Source organism: Canis aureus, chromosome 4 (genome assembly GCF_053574225.1).
Source record: "Canis aureus isolate CA01 chromosome 4, VMU_Caureus_v.1.0, whole genome shotgun sequence".
Classification (NCBI taxonomy): domain Eukaryota; kingdom Metazoa; phylum Chordata; class Mammalia; order Carnivora; family Canidae; genus Canis; species Canis aureus.
The window spans coordinates 25,969,172-25,989,501 of NC_135614.1; the positions used below are offsets into that span (position 1 = coordinate 25,969,172).

Consider the following 20,330-nt stretch of genomic DNA (forward strand, 5'->3'; position numbering starts at 1 on the left):
TTTGGAGCATAAGTTTATTCTTGTGCACAAATCAAAGTCTGTGACTCACACCCAATATGCAAAGGAAACGATCAATCCAGATCAAGCAGCAAATGTGGCTGATTGGTGGTGGTCATGGTGAGAGGAGAGTCCATACCCAACTAGGATCAGAGATCAGGGCCTGAAGCTTGGAAGGAATAAGAGCTAGGGTTTGAGTGATGGGGCTAGGACTAAAAAGAGGTTTGGGCTCTGGGTATCTCCTTGCCCTTTCCCAGGTCATCATAACAAGTTGCAGAAGGTAGAAGGACAGACTTAAAGGAGGTAGCAGACACTACCTATTCTTTCAACACTCAACCCACACTCTCACATCCCCCCACCATCATCCGTCCTCACTCCAACAAATGCATTCTTTTTTCTCATTTTTTCCCCTAGACCCCCTGTTGTACATGCTGAGTTTCTTGAAACCCAACTGTACTCTGCCAACACAACACTCTCCCTCCTCATGCTCCTCCCTGTGGTGCAATTTCATTCATTCCACTCTGCTCCTGGTTTCTACTTCACTTTCCACACCATGCCTCTTCTCTCCGTCCTTTCTGTCTTGGGTACATGAGGCAATGAAGCCAATGATTTTTTCATTCTCAGGGGAAATTTTTTGTCTGCCTTTTTCACTTCCTGGATGTTTGTAGCTCAGCATGGGCCTCTTAAGTTGCTAACTTTCTGAAATCCTGATAAGTAGAACTTTTTGTTTGTTTGTTTATTTATTTATTTATTTATTTATTTATTTATTTATTTATGTAATCTCTATTCTCAGTATGGGGCTCAAACTCAGGACCCTGAGATCAAGAGTCACATGCTCCTCCAACTGAGCCAGCCAGGCACCCTCTGATAAATAGAATTCTTAGTTCTATTCCTGTTCTAGCTGGTGTATCTCAGTCCTTACAAACTGCCCCAGCCCTCAGGCCTTCTCATAATCTGTTTCACAAGGTGCTGTACCCCTGCTACAGGCATTGGTCTTTAATTCAAGTCAATGTCTTTCTCCTCACTAGACTATCCATGAGGGGCTAGCTATCTGACCCTTCTTTTATCAGCACAAGGGTTAGACCCAGATTGGGTCTTTATTTAGACCACTCCTCTTACTCTTGCTTCAGACATAAGAACATATCTGTGCCCACACACACTTGCACATACACACATGCACACATACATTTCTAGATCTATGCCAGCCAAGGTTGGGAAATGAGAGTGAGGAGTAGCAAGCTATTTAGTGCAAACAGAGATCAATTCAGTCCCTTTGAGGCCTGCCTGATGGTGAGCTTCTTGCCGAGGTCTCACTAGTAACTTCTCTGTGTGCTTCTCGTGGAACGTTAAAATGAGGCTCACAAAGCACAGATGTAGAGAAATAGAGACCAGTGGAGGACTGTGGGTGGAGACTGAGATTTGAACATCCACGCAAGGAACTACAGAGACAAAGAGAAGCACAGATAAAGAAGCAGAGATAGTAGGTTGCAAGCAGCAGGGAGGTTGGGAGCCAGGAGAATGGACACCAACTCCAAAACGATATCTGGCAGGAGGGAAGTTAGCCTCCAGATGCCTGAGAGAGGGCATGGGTTGGGTAGGAGAAACAACTTTAGGAACTGGATGTTCCACCTCTCCTTGGTCCTGGGAGCTGTGCCCTGCTCAGTGGTGGCCTGCCCCTGGCCTCCACACATGAGCCTGCAATCCAGTTCTGGTGGCTGAGAACCGGGGCCTGGCTACTTGGAAGCTACAAGAGCTGGGGGAAGTCCCAAGACCCCTGGGAGACTCTGGAGGAGGGGCTGGGCTAAGAACAGGGGTTGAGGCCAGCTCAGCTCTCCAGATGGGCTCATCCAATGTAGTGGCTGCTCGGGGGGTGAGCACAGTGGGGGCCAGGGGTTCTGCAGTGGGCTGGGGTGCTGGGGTGGAAAATCGGCGGATCTCCTGGACTCGGGCAGTTTTGGGGGCCCCTAAGGAGGTGGGGCCAGGAGTCTGGGGAACCTCATCGAAACAGAACATGGCACTCTTAAGTTGGTAGGGCTGGTGCCGCATGAAATCCAGAGCCTTGATACCCTGCTTGGGGGTTGCCCGAGGCCCCTGGGATTGGGCCTTATGAGGGAGAGTTCGAGCAGCTTGGGGGAAAAAGGGTGAGAGCAGTGGGTTGTAAGCAATAGGAGGTGGGGCACGGATGTTGGGTGAATATTTCCAGGAAGAGGGCAGTGAGGGTGTAGGGGAAGGACTTCTGGGCCGAGGGCCAGGGCCAAGGCCAGCACTGGGTGTAGCTTCCACCACATACCTGTCTGCTCGGCTCTGCCGCTTGGCAAACAGCTCCCCACCCCTGCCCTGCAGCCTGGCCGGCTCAGGGATTCCAGCCGAAGGGGTTGCCCCATTCACTAGCCCATCAAGGAACCCTCGAGGCGCGGGCTTAGGAGCCACCGGGGGTGGAGTCTTAGGAGCCATTGGGGGCGGGGTCTTGGGAGCCATCGGGGGCGGAGTTTTAGGCGTCACGTGAGACGGAGTCTTGTAACTCCTGCCCCCTGGTGGCTGCATGAAGTTGCAGGCTTCAGCCCCGAGGCTCAGCGCATCCTCCTCCGGACCGGATTCCGCGCCCCCGGCCCGGGGTTTTTCATCCAGGTTCTGCACCAGCGATAGCAGCTCGGGGTTGGGCGAGTTCTTCGTCTCCTCCTTTCCCGGGCGGAACATCTGCTTCCGAGTTCCCCGTCGCCTGGCTTCCTGGAGGATGCCAGTGCGGGCAGCTGGCACGGAGATGCGCTGCTCCCGAGCGCTGGGAGGCTCGGGTGCCCCGGGGCCTGCGGCGGGAGCCTCCGGGCGCGCAGCGGGTCGCAGAGGTGCCGACAGGAAGATAGAAGCGGTGGAGGTCATGGCAGCAGCGCTAGAGGGGGCGGGGGGCTCGGGGGCTCCTCCTGGCGTAACAGGACGATTGGGGGCTGGGATGTACAGGGAACTTGTGGCTGTGACGGGGCCCGAGGAGCGTGGAGTGCTGGGGGAACCGGAGGCTGGCACGTGGCTGGGCAGAGGGGTGGGCCCCGGTGGGGGGGGCTGGAAGGGCGGTGGGGCGGGGCTGAGGCCTCCCAGGCTTTCGTTCGCCCTCTTGGGAGCTAGGGGCCGGAAGATAACCGAAGTGGTACCTGGCCGCTGCCCTTGCAAGCCTGGGGTGAAGGGCCTGGCTGACCGGTTAAAGATGTTTGGAGCTGGGGTTGGGGCTCCACCGCCTGGAAGGAAGGGTCTGGGGCTGGCTACAGGGGCTGGTGAAGGGCTGGGTGGGAGCACAGTCGCCTCCGGAGGAGCACTCTGGGCCCGAGGTGGTGACTGCAGGCCCTGCCCATTGAGCATGGCTGCTGGACCATCCCGGGCCAGCTCCTGGGTGCTGGACGCGGTGCGCTGGCGCTGCTGCTCAAAGAGCTGGGCCCCTCTGCCGGAGGCCTCGCTCAGCTGCCCGCCCTGGCCCTCTGCTGCAGCTGAGCTTGGCCTGGCCAGCTCCATGTCCAGATAGGGGCTGTCCCAGTCGCACTGGTTGGTGAGGCTGCGGGCGTCGGAGAAGGCCTCCTCGTCCAGTTCCGACTCGCTCGTTGGAGGGACCCCGTCTTCTTCTTCAGCGCCTGTCCCAGCAGCAGCCCCAAAGCTCACTAGGGTGTACTTCTTGGCTCGCTGCCGTCGTTTCTTAAACATAAGCACCCCCTTGGAATGGGGGTTGGGGGCTGCAGTTAGTAGGGATGCAATCGTCCGGCATTTGGTCTTGGCCTCCTTCACACTCTTCTCTTGGAGGCTTTCTGCCCGTTGCAGTTCTGAGGAGGCCAGGAGGGAGAATGGTCAGTGAACCTCTTCTAGTTCTGCTCCCTATGGCTTTCACCCCAGCCCCACCCCCAACCAGTTTCTGCAGTCCTTCCACCTACTGTCTTTTCACTGGCCTGATCCACAGTGTCTCTTGCCTGTGGCAAAGTCCTCTGACTTGGGGGCAGAGTGGTAGGTGAAAGGTGAAGCCAAGGACAGTTGAAGGGAGGGCAGAGTCTAGTTGGCTCCCTGACGCTACTCTGATCACAGCTCTCCTAACCTCTCTCCCATCTACTCTGCTTCTATCTCTCCAAAAATGTGCTCTTACCCACCCCACACACATTCTTCCCTGCTTCCCACCATTCCTGGCTGGTAATGCTGGGGGCTAGGCTGGAGGGCAGTCATTTCCCACAGAAGCCAGGGAAATGAGGCAGGCCCCAGGGAGAGACAAATTGAGACCATGTTAGAGGGCTTCTCAGAAACGCAGGGACTTATCACCTCATCCCACCCCTTACCCCTATGATAGGAACATAAAGGACCCTTGGGAACAAGAATGTTCATTCACAATTCCACCCCCATTATGTAGTCCACGTCATACACATTCATAGAAATAACACCTACCACACATTTCAACAAGAATATGGGTCTTGTGAAGGCCAATTATGGGCATATTTTCTCAGATTACTTTTCTCTCTCATTCATGTATGCCCCATTCTATATCCACCCTAGTTCACATTTACATATATAAATACACATGTACCCACACAAAAACACAGTCATTCAAATACATTCACACACTTGCATACTCCCTCTTCCCAGAGTTCTTCCTGCAGAGACCCTGTTACTAGCAGTTTGAACAAAATTTTACAACTGATATTGGCCTTCCATCCACCAGGGCACTCCTCTGTGCCTCACACCCCTGCTACTCACAGCCAGGGATAGCCTCAGATCCAAGATGCAGGAAAAGCCAGAGAGCTGCTCTCCAAGGCAACCCTCCATATCTTTAGGATACTTCAAGGTCGCCAGCTAAATATATCCCATCACCCCCACCCCCAGCTGGGGTGGGAGTGGGGGGGGTTCTTTGGGGGTCAGCCTTCTGGGTAGAGAGCTCTGGCAGCCACTAACAGGCAGACACACAAGGACTATGTACTAAGGGGAACCTGGGCAGGGCTTTCTATGCCATGTGGGGCCGGGGAGGTGGGGCCAGGAAATAGGAGAGGCTGCCCTGCTGCTAGGACCCTGCCTTGGACACAGATACTCTCTGATCCATGATCCCCAGTTCCTCCTGAAAAATTCTTGAAATTCCATCCACTTTCCACTCAAGATACCAAGCTCCTTTCTAATTAGGGCTTTCATTCCATGCATCCCAAAGTTTGTGCCACAGAATAGTACTGCAGATGAGAGATAGGCACTGGAGTCAGAGTTCAGTTCAGGTTTTTGGTTCTTGGTAGAGTTACTTCACTTCATTGAAGTTCAGTTTCCTCATCTGTAAATGAGTATGATAATGACTATCTCATAGGATTGCTGTCATGATTAAATGAGATAGTGTAGATAAATTTAGCATTTCATGGCAGCCCTAAGGCCTGCAGTGACTAACCATTACTATTAAAGCTTTCTTGACATCAGCTACACATGTATACAGACACTTTCTTGTTCACACATATATTCTCCCATGTATTCCCGTATACACGCCTTCATGTATTCACATATTACTCACACTTCTCTCACACACACTCCCTCCCCATGAGTTTTCTAGAGCTCATGTGGTCACAAACCCCTTTGACATGTGGCCATAGCATCAGCCCATTCTGAGAAAGGGGCAGTGGAACTCTCCTGAGAAAAGAAGGAAGAAGAAATCAAAAAGGAGGAACAAATAAGGGAATAAGACCTTTCCCAAAGACATCCCTTCCTAAACTATTGATGTATTCTCTCCATGCTGGATCCCAGAACTCTCTTGGCTATGGGAGGGTAGTACCTGCATAGAATGCGTCCTGGAGCCCAGGAGCTGGATCTGGGGCTTTGTTGCAGCTGGCTTGGCTGAGGGGCTCTTGGCTGATGGGCTCAAAGGTCTCCATGCCGAGAAATGAAGTGTTGGCTGGAGCAAGACCAGCTTGAGCCACCCCCCACGCCTTTTAAAGCCCCTTTGTCTTGTCCCCAGAGCTGGCAGCTGAATGAGCTCATTGTGCTATTTTTGGAGCCTAGCCCCCTCCCTTCTCTCTGCTGCCCCACAAGCCCCGGTGTGATGGACGTGGACACCTGCCTACCCTTCCCCCCACTCCACCCCACTGGACAATGAGGTCTGCTCGGCTAAAAATATCCCTGAGCCACTAACTGCAGTCTTACCCAGCATGATAGGAAGGGAGGGGCGCTAAAATGAGGATTGGGGATAAGCATAGGATCCTGGGCATGCATCTGGAATTTCTTTGTGGAGTATTGGACATTCTTAGGGGATGTCAGACTAAATTTTCAATTCCTGAGCCCATGTTCCAGACTTAGATGCATAAAATCTTATGGATCAGGAATCAGAATGGTAGAGGGGAGGAATGAGAGATGAGAACTAGAGGGGTAATCCTAGATTTTCAAGGTGACAAGAAAGGTCTCTGGGGTAGAGGCATGGGACAGGGAGAAAGTTCACAGTTAGATCTTGTTCTGGTGCTCACATCAAAAATAGCAAAGAGCTTGAGATAAGTGGAACTGGCTTTTTCTGCCCAGGCCTACATTCTTGCGTGAGATAAGAAGTCAAAGATCCCTCCCTCTACCACTTCCTAGAGATCTCATGACTATCCCATAGGCTCCCAGTCCCCAGGAATCCTAAGTGAACTTACAAATGTCAAAGGTAGCTCTGAGGGTATGCCTGCAATTAACCCTGAAAAGCCCCTGCCCTGCTTCCAAATTCTCCCCTGCATCATTTCTATTCTCTGCCCTCACCCTGTCTGACACTTAGCAAAATCATAGCAACAACAACAAGCAAACCCTTTGTTGGTTTCATGTTCTTTTCTAACTTCCCTCCTCATTCTGTTCCTGGATTGGGTTGAACTACCTACAGCTTTTGCCACACTGGTTCAAGGACTAAAAATTATGGGGACTGTGAGAACCATTATTTTCCCCTTCTACTCATCATTCCTCTCCACTTGTCCCCAGGACTGTATCCAAAGGAAGCATAAAGTATAGTTATGGAGGGGTAGATTTAGGACTCAGATTGAAGGATACTGGCTTGGGAAAAAAAGGGTTCAGGCACTCACTGGCTTGCTTGGCCTTCTGGGTGTAGGTGGTAGTGAGGTCTTCTGCCACCGGGTGGGGAACAGGTCCCACCATAGGGATGAGATTTGGGCCAGGCCGGAGGGGGCCATGGGGCAACAGCAGGGCCTCAGCTGGGGGTGGCTGAAGAGTTGCCCCATCCTCCCATGATGGGGAGCTCACACGGCTGTCACCCTGACTGGGAGGACTAGTGACAGCAGGTGCTGGCTCTGCAGGGCTGTCAGATAGGTAGACTTCATCAGGTAGGGCTCCCGGAGGGGAGGGCCTTGTGGGGCCTCTTCGGCGGGGTCGGCGGGGCTTCTCCTGGGTGGCGGGGCCATCGGCATCACTGTCTGTCTCTCCGTAGTAAGCCTCACTGTCAGGGGGTGAGAGGAGGCTTCCAGGCTGAAGAGGCTGGGGAACTGGAGCGCCAGGGGGCTCAGGACTCAGTGGAGATAAGGGTGACAACACCTGAAGCTCACCAGGGGATGGAGATCGCACTGGCCCCTCATCCTCTACCCTGGATGGGAAAGAGGACAGAACTTGAGAAATGGACTGGGTGACTGACAGCGAGGTCTAGAGGGGATGGGAGAAGGAAGGAAAGGAGAGAGGGTACTGGTATATGGGCTGGATGATTGGGCTGGGAAGAGTGGGTATCTGAAGACAAACCAGGAGGCAAATGTGCTTGAAGGGCTGTGAGTGGACATTGGCTTAGAGGGAGATGTGATGGTAAGGAGACTGGCAAAGGGCTTCAAGCCCACACACTCAAATGCCCACTTGACACCCCCAGCCCTTAATTGGAGATACACTGAAGTCCCCTGGGAGGCACAGACAAACATCTATACTCCAACACAAACGTACAAGAGTGTACTTAGTAGTAGCTAAAGCCAGGCCAGTGAGACAGAGAGCTGAGACAGGCTTTGGGAGCCCTGGGCTAGGGGGATGAGGTGGGCTGGGGTGGGAGGGGTCCATACCGCCGCACTGTGAGGATAAGCTGATTCCCTGAGGCATCGATGAGGCTCATGGCACTGGCATGGGAGAGGCTGGTGCAGGAGACCCCATTGATGGCCAAAAGCTGGTCCCTCTCTCGGAGTCCTGCTCTGCCAGCCTGGCTCCGTCTTCGGATCTGAGAAGGTGTTGGGAGGAGAGATTGTAGGTGAGGGAGAGCTCCAAGTGGGAATAGAATGAAAGGAGTCATGGGAAGGTCCTATGCGTGAAGGGTATATACTTTACAGGGTAAAAAAAGGTGGGGAGGAACACAGAGCTACAGTGATGGGGGCTATGTAGAGGGAAGAAGGTGCAGATTGTTGGGAGTAATACATCATACGAGGGGAGGTAGGGCAATCGCCAAATCAAAGGGGCTTGGGAAAAACTGTAGAGGGGAGGTACTAGAAATGACAGTTGCATCCCCCCAAAAGATTTCCCTTCAAAGGCAATATCTTGGGATCCCTGGGTGGCGCAGCGGTTTGGCGCCTGCCTTTGGCCCAGGGCGCGTTCCTGGAGACCCAGGATCGAATCCCACATCGGGCTCCCGGTGCATGGAGCCTGCTTCTCCCTCTGCCTGTGTCTCTGCCTCTCTCTCTCTGTGTGTGTGACTATCATAAATAAATAAAAAAAATTAAAAAAAAAAAAAAACAAAGGCAATATCTTTACTGGCCAATAGTTCTCTTTTAGGCCATTGTCTACACAGTCAAGATTTTAGAACAGTATTCCAGATTGGAGGGAGTCCAGCAGAATCTGGGAGATTGTCATTGTGTGTGTATGTGTGCCACGCATGCACACACACATACATGTTAAAGTAATGATAATAGGTGTAAAGGCTATCATTTATTGAGTGCTTACTAAATATTAGGTATGGTGCCAAGCACTCTACATGTATTATTGCATTTAATTCTTAGAATGGTTCTATGAAGTAGGTACTGTTATCACCCACATTTTATAATTGGGGAAACTAAGCCTGTATGAAACCAAACACAACAGCTTCATCTGACAGGCCAGACCTTGCCATAACCCTCCCAGCACCTAAAAAGTCTTGCCTTAGGAGAGCAAGTGTCTGATGAAGGGAAAGAGGAACACTGGAGGCCTGGACAGGGTAGGGTAGGGCAGGGCAGGGCAGGGCTGGGCTGGGTAAGACAGCCTCAGCTCATCACATACCAATTTAGTTCAAGAAAAATTAGAACCTTCCCTATATTCCTGGAATTTGGAGTAGAGGCACAGCCTCAGGAGAGCAAAGACTGGATGGCCAGAACTGGGCCTCTGCTACTATGGTGCCACAGGGAACTGAGGCAGTCTTTCTTTTTTTCTGCTCCCAGAAACCAGGAATTCTTTTCTAAAAGCCCTCTGCAAGACACTTGTGCTCAGAAACTACTCCTCCCACCAGATGAGCATGCTTCCCTGCCCACCTGCCCACCTACCCACCCACACTCTTCTTCACAGCCTCCCACCTCTCCCCCAGAGGCCACAATATGGCTCTTCCCAGATTCCCCTGGGTTTCCCTTTCCCTGAAACCTCAATAATAGGGGCTCTCCCTTACCTTGGACACCTGTAAAGGTTTCCTCTGCTCGGCCCCCCCCTGAAGTCGGAAGCCCCAGGGGGCTCCCCCTGACAATGTGACCAGCACCTTCTCCTCAGCACCCATCGCACAGCTTGGCCTATGGCCCTCGGAGTTTGGATAGTGTCCCAGGGAGAGAAGTCGAGGCGCTGGTACCCCGTCCGGCCTGTCTGTATGGCTGTCCTGCTCCTGCTGCCCCAGGCCTTCCCCCCCACACCACACACCACGGACAAGCAACTTGGCCCTGGGATCACTACAGTCCAGCACACATGTCCTGTCAATCGGGGCTGTGCTCAAAATAGTTGCCGGCTGTACTCCCTTCCCTCCCCCAGCTGTATTACTCCCAAAGCTAATTATAGTAAAAACCTCTGCCTTCCAATTTCCCCCATTACCCTGCATAGGCCTTTTACTCAGGACTCTGAGTACCAGCTCTAACTAATATACATACTTTCAGGGACTGTGCCATCCCTGATAGGATCATGGACTAATCCCAACTGCTTTCCTCCAAAGCTCATTTCAAAGTGGCTGCAGCAGGGGCTTCAGTTCCATAGCAAGGAATGCCTGGACTGGTCCCACAAGTTCACAAGCTCCCGAGAAGTGTGCTCTCTCTCACGTGTGAATTTACCTGTTCATCAAATTGAGATCCATATTTCACTGCAGTGCTAAGTGCAAAGTGCAATGTAACTTTTAAAGCTACTGGTTTCCAAAAATAAGACCGCATATAGGATTAGATGATTATATAATGAAATAATCTATTGATGTGTGTATATATATATATATATATATATATATATATATATATATATATATAATGATTCCCAGGCCTCAGCTTTAGAAATCCAGATTTTATTGGTCTGATACCTAGTATTGCCATTTTATTTTATTTTATTTTATTTTATTTTATTTTATTTTTTTTATTTTTTTTATTTTTTATGTTTTCCCACTTTTGGTAACTGTTACAATTGTCCACTTTGTGACGCCCTGTTCAGTTAGCCCCTGAATTTCAGGGACTTTCCGAAAATAGAAGTAACTCCCTTCCCTGGTCAAAGCCTAATTACACTTTTTAAATAAGCAATGAGACAAGAACGTTTAGACACCAAGAGTTTTACAGAACAAAACAATTCTTATGCCATACCTTTATTTTATGCAAACCAATATTATAAAACAGTAAGATGGTCTAATAATGGGTTTGAATGCCCCATGTCATGCTACTTCTCTTCCCTTTTTTTTCCTTTTTTCTTTCCTTTCCTTTCCTTTCCTTTCCTTTCCTTTCCTTTCCTTTCCTTTCCTTTCCTTTCCTTTCCTTTCCTTTCCTTTCCTTTCTTTCCTTCCCTCCGTCCCTTTCTTTCTTTTCTTCCTTTGGTATGGCCAAACAGATCCAGACTCTGACTAAGGTCTGGGAGGCAGACACAGAGGCTTTGCCAGCCTTCCCACTCCTGGCTCATGCTTCTGGAGTATCTAGTTCTTTTTATAATCCCTCTTGGGGAGAAACGATTGGTAGTGTAACATTGAGTCATAACTCTAATACCTCATTCAGTTTGGCATCATGGACAGGCTCTCTCTATTATTTCATAGCAACATTAAACAAGTATTCTTTGGGGACGCATTTTAAAAAATATTTTATTTATTTATTCATGAGAGACACGGAGAGAGAGACAGAGAGAGAGAGAGAGGCAGAGACACAGGCAGAGGGAGAAGCAGGCTCCATGTAGGGAGCCTGATGTGGGACTTGATCACGGGACTCTGGGATCACACCCTGAGCTAAAAGCAGATGCTCCACCACTGAGCCACCCAGGTGGGGGGGACACAATTTTTTTTAACAGAATCTTTGCAAGGATGCATGTTTCATTTTTGCGTTTTTCAATAATATTAAATATATCTTGCTCTGCCAAATCTTATTGGCATTAAAAAAATATTTTCTTGGGATGCCTGGGTGGCTCAGCCGTGGAGTGTCTGCCTTCAGCTCAGGGTGTGATCCTGGAGTCCTGGGATCAAGTCCTACATCAGGCTCCCTGCATGGAGCCTTCTTCTCCCTCTGCCTGTGTCTCTGTCTCTGTCTCTCTCTGAGTCTCTCATGAATAAACAAAATCTTAAAAAATATTTTGTTTATTTATTTGAGTGAGAGAGAAAGAGAGGAAGCATGAGCAGGGCAGAGGGGCAGAGGAGCAGAGGGGCAGAGGGGCAGAGGGGCAGAGGGAGAGGGACAACCAGACTCCCTGCAGAGCAGGAGGCCTGATGCTGCACTGGATCCCAGGACCATGGGATCATGACCTGAGCTGAAGGCAGATGCTTAACTGACTGAGCCACCCAGGTGCCCTCTTATTGGCACTTTTATTGGTATTGTGAACTTTATAGATCAATTTACATAGTTTTGATGTTAGGTTTTGCTATCCACTGGAATATTAGTTCCTAGATGGCAAGGATTTTCTCTCTTTTGTTTAGTTTTATATCTCCAAAGCCCAGAACAATGCCTGGCACATAGTAAGCGCTCAGTTTTTACTCAATGAAACAGTGCCATGCCTTTACATTTGTTTTGGTCTTATGTTCCTCAGAGGTGTTTTAAACTTTCTTTTTTAAATCTTGTACATTTTTCTTTCTTTTAATATTTATTTATTTAGTGGTTTATTTATTTATTTATTTATTTAAATTCCAGTATAGTTAACATACATTGTTATGTTAGTTTCAGATGTACAATATAGTGATTCAACAATTCTATACATTACTCAGTGCTCATCACTCCATCTATTTCACCTATCCCTCCACCCACCTCCCTTCTGGCAACCATCAGTTTATTGTCTATATTTAAAGACTGTTCTTTTTGTTTGACTCTTTTTTTCTTTGTTCATTTGTTTTGCTTCTTAAATGCCACATATGAGTGAAGTCATATGGTATTTGTCTTTTTCTGACTTATTTCACTTAGAATTATACCTTCTAGATCTATCCATGTTGTTGCACCTAGTATTGCCATTTAAAAAAGTACCACAGGAGGGGTGCCTGGGGGGCTCAGTCAGTTAAGCATCTGGCTCTTCCTTTCAGCTCAGGTGATGATCTTCCTGGTGAGGAGATTGAGCCCCTGCTTCCCCTCTGCCCCTCCCTCTGCTCACACTCTGTCTCTTTCTCTCTCAAATAAATAAATAAATAAATAAATAAATAAATAAATAAGTCTTAAAAAAAAAAAAGTACCACAAATGCACAAATGATTCTAATGTGCGGTGCTGGGCCATGTAGAGGAATTCTAATCGGCCCTACCCCAGCTGAATTGTTGCTTCTTCCATAAAGCCTTTCCTGCCCTTCTCCCAACTTCCTCCTCCCATAGAATTAATCTTTCCATCTTCTGGGCAACGTATGTATCTTGTTCATATTTTTATTGCATTTCTCAGCCAATATTGTAGTTTGTTTATAGACCTGTCTTCCTCCTAGACTGTGAGAAATTTTAAAGAACTATATGCAATAGCCCATCAACAGCCTGGAGAGTGATGCCTGATGTGACAGGTGCTCAATAAATGTTGGCTAAATTACATAATTTCTTACAGTGCACAGGTGGTCATGGAAAGATGGATACAGATAGATGTGCATAAACATGCCAACCCATGTTGATAACAAAATCTCTACTTATTTTTAGGTTTATTTTTTCCTTTTTCTTTTTTTCCCTTTCCTTTATTTTTTTTAAAAAAGATTTTATTTATTCACGAGAGACACACAGAGAGAGGCAGAGACATAGGCAGAGGGAGAAGCAGGCTCCTCGCAGGGAGCCCGATGTGGAACTCGATCCCAGGACCCCAGGATCACGCCCTGAGCCAAAGGCAGATGCTCGACCACTGAGCCACCCAGATGTCCCTCAGGTTTTGATTATATGAATGTACTCTAAGAAATCTCTTTCTGTTATAAATCATAACATCACGATGCTGTAAGTATAGTTATCAAAAGCTACAGTTTCCTGGAATAGCTGCTCTACTAGTGTGCTAAATGCTGTGCCTTGGTGCATGATGTAGTCATAGAAAACACTTGGGGTTTAGTGTCTAAACTGGACTTGGAATCTTTTTCCACCATTTATTAGCTGTGTAACCTTGGGCAGTTAACTTGACTTCATCAGTAAAAAATGTATCTAAATATACTTTTTAAAATTATATTTTATTATTATAATATGTGTGTGTGTGTGTGAGAGAGAGAGAGAGAGAGAGAGAGCGCACAAGCTGGGAGAGGAGCAGAGGAAGAATCTTAAGCAGGCTCCATTACCAGTGCAAAGCCTGATGTGGGGCTTGATCTTAAAACCCTCAGATCATGATCCCAAATTCATGACTGGAGTGGAAATCAAGAGTCAGATGGTTAATCAACTGAGCCACCCAGGCACCCCTCCCCTCTAAATATCCTTTCACTCACTATTCAAATACTTTTTAAGCCCTTGCTACATGTCAGCCATTGTGCAATACCAGTGACTTTCGATTAACTTTAAGTGCACATTAGAATCATCTGGCAAAAAAATTTATGTATGTATTTATTTTTAAAGATTTTATATTTATTCATGAGAGACACACACACAGAGGCAGAGACACCGGCAGAGGGAGAAGCAGGGTCCATGCAGGGAGCCTGATGCGGGACTCCATCCTGGGACTCCAGGATCACGCCCTGGACCAAAGGCAGGTGCTAAACTGCTGAGCCATCCAGGGATCCCCCCCAGATTTTTTTTTTAAGATCCTATGTTTAAGTAATCTCCATACCCAATGTGGGGCTCAAACTTACAACCCTGAGATCAAGAGTTGCATGCATTACTGACTGAGCTAGTTGGGTGCCCCTCACCTGGAAAAAATTTAAAGCTAAAAAAATTTAAAGAAAAAAATTTAGCTTCCCTAAAATAAGATAGTGTATATAGGATTAGATGATTGTGTAATGAGATAATCTACTAAAATTATATATATATACATATATATACACACACATATATATACATATAATATTATATGATACATATAATAATTCCTAGGTCTCAACCTTAGGGATTCTGATTTTATTGTTCAGGCACCTATTATTACCATTTTAAAAAGCATCACAGATAATTCTGATGGGCAACCAGGATTGAGAAACAAGAGCAATGATACAGAAAACAGTATAATGAAACACATCAGACTCTATTCTCAAGAAACTATGAATTTAGGCTCTACCATGTACTAGGAGTGCAACCTTAAGCAAGACAGAAGACCCCTACTTTCTTGTGCTGATATGAAAGATAAGTGGGATAAATTACGCGGAAATGCTCTTAGCAAAGGGCACAGTCTAGGACAGGTGCTCAACAAAATTGAATTTGATAAATTACTAATCTAGACGAGTAGTTCTTAATCTTCAGTATGCTATGGCATTGTCTTGGGCCTGAAACCTTGACTTACTGAGTTTCCCCTCTAAAATTTCTGATTCAGTATGTCTAAGGTGGGTCTGACATTTGTGTTCCTAACAGGTTCTCAGGTGATACTGATATTGTTGATCCCAGGATCACACCTGGAGAAACACTGACCTTGACTATAAATTCTTAAGGACAGGCGCAATCTGCCACTAAAGCATGTTCAGGGATCCCTGGGTGGCTCAGTGGTTTGGCGCCTGCCTTCAGCCCAGGGCCTGATCCTGGGGTCCTGAGATGGAGTCGCACATCGGGCTCTCTGCGTGGAGCCTGCTTCTCCCTCTGCCTGTGTCTCTGTGTGTCTCTCATGAATAAATAAAATCTTAAAAAAAAAAAAAAAGCATGCTCAATGCCTAATATAGCTTCCAGCACAGAGTAGAAGTGCAACTTTTTTTTTCAGTGAATGAATCACTCTGTGCCTCAGATATAACTGTTATTTACAATCACAAACAATCACAGGAGAGCAAGAATTTTTGCTTTGTTCACTACTGTATTCCCAGAACCCAGAATATGGCTTGCCACACAGCAGTGCTTAAAAAGAAAGAAAAGAAAAAAAGAAAAGAAAAGAAAAGAAAGAATTAAATGAATAACTCTTATTGAAAGGGTTAAATGAGGTCATGTGTTTTTAAAAATCCTACAGTATTAGCTACAATATTGCTATTCATTAAATGGGATAATAATTACTCCAGGAACTGTAGCTCTTCCAACAGGCGGGGGACATTCCGAGTGCAGAGATCATCAGCCTCTGGCAGACCTCTGCATCTAAACTAAGCCACAGTATAAAAACGGTTAACTAATAATACCTGACATTTACTGAGTGATTGCTATGGGGCAGAGAGATCTATGTGATTGTCTAATTCCATCCTCTCAAAAAGCCATTATTAGAAGGGCATTCAGTATTCTCTCCCATTTTACAGATGAAAGAAACTAAGGCAGAGATAGCTGCTCCAGCTGGTGACCTGCGGAGCCAGAACTCGAACACACGAAGTCTGAAGGCTGAGTTAGTACCTTCTACTATAATACGTTCCGTGATCTCAGAACCAGCAAGAGTCCTAGGTGAAAGCATCTCCGTAGACGGAAATCAATGGGGTCAGGGGTCAGCAGGAAGTGGCTACGACTAGAGATCAGAGAGGTCACTAATGTGTCATAGGGGGATTGTGGAAGCGTTACTAAACATAGCTTGGCACAGCCTTCTCGATCGCATCTTAGCGGGACTATAAAGTGACCAGAACATCTGGGGGAAAAATAAAAGGCGGAAATGCAAAAGATTCTGCGGAGAATCCCCGGGGGTAGCCATGACGCGAGGGGAGCAGTGGCGCATGCGCGGCATCCGGGTTCTTGAGGCCGCGTCTCCTGCAGACGTGGCAGAAGGAGTGGTCGCCCCCAGGGCGTGGGGGAGGAACTTCCGGGGACGAGGCTCAGTCCCCCTCGGAACCGGAAGTTGGGCCTGGGAGCCTTGACGTTAGGAACGAAGTCGAACCTGGATCTGGAGCCGGGTGAGGAGTGGCATCGGGAGGTTGGTGGGTAGGAAAGCAGGGGAGAGGCCGGGGTACCACTGGCCTGATCGGGGTCTGGTCTGAGCAGGAAGGGAGGAGCCTGGGGGCGGGGCACGAGGAGAGACCCTCACCTCACGCATCCAGAATCCTGGATCAGTTCTAGATCTCCCCTTCTCTGCTCCCGGCCCAGATTCCGGCTCCCGCTTCCTGCCCGGAGCTTGTTGAAGGGCGCAAGCCGTTCGATCTCCATGCTCAATGGATCAGCCCTCTCGTCGTGGCCCGAGATGCTAGTTTGGCTTCTTGGTCTTAATTCCCAGCGCTCCCAGCCTCCACAAGCTCGACTACTTTCAGAGTTCTAGGAAGCTTGCCCCGCCCCCTGGGTTGTCACTCTCGGCTGTCTACCCAGAATGGAGTCCAGACTTGAGCCTTTCGCCCAACTCTGGGGTGTGAGATTATTTCCTGGCGGAGAACCTCCTTTCCTCCGGCCCCCGCCCTCACACTGACTTTCGGAAGATACAGGGGAAGAAGGGGTCCTCTGTCAAGCTGAGTGTTGTGACCGGTGCAAGGCTTAGGATTTGGAAGAACAGTACCTGAGATGGCTTACGTTTAAAGAATTCCAGTCCAGGAGCAGCTCAGCGTTTCTGTAATCAAGATGACCCTCTCTAGCAAATGGGAGAGGCCCATTGTTCTACTCCAGCGGCTGTGAACTCTCCTGCTTCTTGTGCCCCATCTGTCTGTAGAGTAGTCGGAATAAGGCTGTTTAGATGTGATCAGACAGTCTTGTTCTTGGAAGGACCCACGAAAGGCCCTCTAAGTCATTCCTCTGTTGCTGGACAAGATTGTAATAACTTCAGTGGTGGCCTAGATTCATGACAGGTATATAAGGAAAGCAGAAATGGAGTTGGAGAAGGGCATGGGATTTGAAATATTCCTAGTCCCTCTGCTTGAAGGATAGGTGATCTTTTTACATGAAATCTTTGTCATTGATCTTTGAACTGTTTTCATAGGTTATTGTGAGAAGTTTTTGTACCTGCCCTGCGCTTGGCTGGAGTCTGGTACCTTGCTAGAGTTTGTGGGTGTCCTTTACACTTAATGATTTTAGTGCTTCCGTTCTCAAATCCATACATTCTTTTGGTGGGAAGACTGGGAATGGAGTAGCATTTGAATTATTGCAGTTCAGCCAAAGGATTGCATTTCTCTAATCAGTTACTCTGTATTTGTCTTTTGAGAAGGAGGGAATTTAGCTGATCTGTTTATATGTGTAGCTTGAGTGACTAGCATATTAGAGGGTATTCAGTGTTTGTTGAATGAATCCATGCTAGAGTGAATGAATGGAAAGTGGAACATTGTTTCATTTACTTATAATATCACAGTAGTTCATCAGTGGCAGGAGTCAGTGTGAGACTAGACGCTAGAACTCATACCACTTAGGAATGGAGGCTGTTGCTCCATCCATTGGACCTATCTGAAGTTGAAATTTATACCCTCTTGGCAGTGACAAAGCATGGGGTTCACAGTAACAAATCTTTACTTTGAGGAAGTAATCTGACTACTGGCTGGGAAGAAAATTACAAAGATTATGTGGTAGTATGGGAGCAATTAGGCTGATAACTGCCTGGTAAGGTCAGTCTTTTTTTATGTCTTACTTCCTAGCCTATATAGCTGCTATCCTTTAGAAATTGATTTTGACTATTTTCTATTGACTATTGATTTTTACTATTTTCTATTGATTATTGATTTTGACTCTTTAGAAGTTGATTTTGACTATTTTCTCTCCTTTCTCATCTTTTAGGTGAGACTAAGTGGGGATGCACTCATAATGAACGTCAACCAGTCAGCTCCACCTGTGCCGCCATTTGGGCAGCCCCAGCCTGTCTACCAAGGGTATCATCAATCCAGCTATGGTGGGCAACCAGGGTCCACAGCCCCCACCACTCCCTATGGAGCTTACAATGGCCCAGTACCAGGCTATCAGCAAACATCTCCCCCAGGTATGTTTCCAAGTTTTCTTTGAGCTAAGGAGGGGAATCAGTAGTGTTCAGGTTGGGTGGCATTGCCCTACCTAAGCTGCCTAGAGAGTTGAGGTAGATGGGATTGAGGAACATGACTCTGGTTCTCAGTCACTGAGAATTCTGTGGGCAGTCTGCCTTTCCCTGTTTTTAATAGGTTCTGCCTTAAAACATCTAGTGGAAGCACATCTTCCAGTTTCAGTGGCAGTTCACTTCATGTGAGTGTCACTCTATACAGCCTCAACTGCCTGCTTTGTTCACAGCTGGATGGAAAGGTTGTGATCACGACTCCTGCAGAGTCTGTGGCCAGGACTGCCGGTTCCCTTTAACCTAAAATCTCGCTGAAATTACGTGTTCCTCATATATATATTGATAATGCCTCATTGGATTGATGGTTTTATCTATAAATGACCCTGAGACATGGGGAGCTAATTCATGGATAAAAAGTGCAGTGGTACTTCTTATATCTTTCTACTGATATCATTCTTTGCTTTCACTTGGGTACTTGAGTTTCCTCTGCTTCTTAGATGCTCTGTAATATCAGGGAAATAAGAGAAGACTAATCTGGTGCTGCCTTAGGATCAGTGTTTGACTTTTATGTTACTTTTTCAAGAAGAGCAGCTGGTACTCTACAGATTGTCCATATGGCTTTTTGGAAAATGGTTAACGGTAGATCTTTGGTTGGGCTAGCTGAAGACTTAGAGTATGCCAAACATTTTATGCTTTTTAAGATAGTAAATTCCATACAGGGATATGGGAAAAGAAGGCACCAAGAAGGCATAAGTAAGATTTGGGAAATGAATGAAGTGTTACCATTTTAAATATAATTTTGAGAAAAAAAATTGTTAAGTGGTGAGATTAGGTCTCATGTCTTTGGAAGAACCTTAGTCTGGGTTGAGACTTTGGCTGGACAGAGTCCACTTCTGATCTTTCAAGTCCTGGCTTATCAGGATGGAGTTTGGCATTGCCTCAAGAGGAAGCTTTGTTATTGAAAGGAAAACGAATCTGGTTCTGTGATAGCTAGTGATCAGGTTCAGATTAATTAGTCTGTAGGCAGGTTTTGAATTTTCTAATCTCTACTGAGGAACAGAGCAAAATAGAACAATTGTTTGAATAGGGGTCAGCAACATTTCCAAAGTGATGTGCCAACTTACTAATTCCCTGCATTTCATGTGAGAAGGATGGTTGGGGATGGTATGCAGAAAGGTTGGGGGTAGTAGAAATAGCTTTGATGCACCTCTGATGAGCAGAAAGGACAGAGTACAGCTTTTGTGAAGACAAAGGTGGCAGCACTAATGGGAGCGCAAATCAACTGTCCTGACTGAACCACTGGGCAGTCTCCAAACTATGAGAACACTTTCCCGTGCCATGTGATATTGGGAGCATCAACACTTGGATGTGGGTGAAAAGATGGTTAGAATAAGTAGCATATATGAAAAAGAGGTTGACAGAATGATCTCCCCAAGAGGAACTTTTCTTTGTAATCTGGTTCAGTATATTACTTGATTATCTTTTGCACCATCTTTCTCATATGCTTTAAGTGTCTGAGTTCTGGAGTAGGATCTTTTCCTTAAAAGAATTGACTTTTTGGGGTGCCTTCCTGGCCAAGTTGGTGGAGCATGTGACTCTTGATCTTGGGATTGTGAGTTTGAGCCCCATATTGGGCATAAAGATTACTTTAAAATAAAATCTCTGGGGATCCCTGGGTGGTTCAGTGGTTCAGTGCCTGCCTTTGGCCCAGGGCATGATCCTGGAGTCCCGGGATCGAGTCCCACATCAGGCTCCCTGCATGGAACTTGCCTCTCCCTCTGCCTGTATTTCTGCCTCTCTCTCTCTCTCTCTCTCATGAATAAATAAATAAAAAT

The 20,330-nt window shown here is 47.3% G+C and overlaps 2 protein-coding genes across 6 annotated transcripts in view; one reads left to right on the forward strand and one right to left on the reverse strand.

Moving 5' to 3' along the window:
- SYNPO2L (synaptopodin 2 like) lies at nucleotides 1–16,802 on the reverse strand. 2 transcript variants are annotated; one of them, XM_077895011.1, is made up of 4 exons: nucleotides 16,588–16,802; nucleotides 7,995–8,146; nucleotides 7,026–7,540; nucleotides 1–3,797 (listed from the first exon to the last, which is right to left on the reverse strand). In XM_077895011.1, the coding sequence occupies exons 1-4, from the start codon at nucleotides 16,594–16,596 to the stop codon at nucleotides 1,657–1,659; spliced, it is 2,817 nt and encodes a 938-aa protein (XP_077751137.1). In that variant the 5' UTR covers nucleotides 16,597–16,802; the 3' UTR covers nucleotides 1–1,656. The 2 variants fall into 2 exon arrangements, with proteins under 2 accessions (XP_077751137.1, XP_077751136.1); XM_077895010.1 differs by lacking the exon at nucleotides 16,588–16,802 and adding an exon at nucleotides 9,554–9,848.
- Nucleotides 15,905–20,330, forward strand: part of SEC24C (SEC24 homolog C, COPII component) — a 25,314-nt gene continuing 20,888 nt past the window's right edge. For 2 of the 4 annotated variants that reach the window (XM_077895006.1, XM_077895009.1), the window contains exons 1-2: nucleotides 16,302–16,456; nucleotides 18,249–18,447. In XM_077895006.1, the coding sequence (XP_077751132.1) occupies nucleotides 18,276–18,447 (172 nt within the window). In that variant the 5' untranslated portion in view covers nucleotides 16,302–16,456; nucleotides 18,249–18,275. Of the gene's footprint in view, nucleotides 15,961–16,301; nucleotides 16,457–16,622; nucleotides 17,333–18,248; nucleotides 18,448–20,330 lie in introns of those variants that run through there. The other 2 variants (XM_077895008.1, XM_077895007.1) reach the window with 2 other exon arrangements.

Excerpts from the sequence above, each read along its gene's own strand:
- SYNPO2L (XM_077895010.1), bottom strand. The coding sequence starts at position 9,658 with ATGGGTGCTGAGGAGAAGGTGCTGGTCACATTGTCAGGGGGAGCCCCC. Across the intron at positions 8,147-9,553 it reads AACCTTTACAGGTGTCCAAG|ATCCGAAGACGGAGCCAGGC; the intron begins GTAAGGGAGAGC and ends ACACCTTCTCAG. Across the intron at positions 7,541-7,994 it reads CTTATCCTCACAGTGCGGCG|GGTAGAGGATGAGGGGCCAG; the intron begins GTATGGACCCCT and ends TTTCCCATCCAG.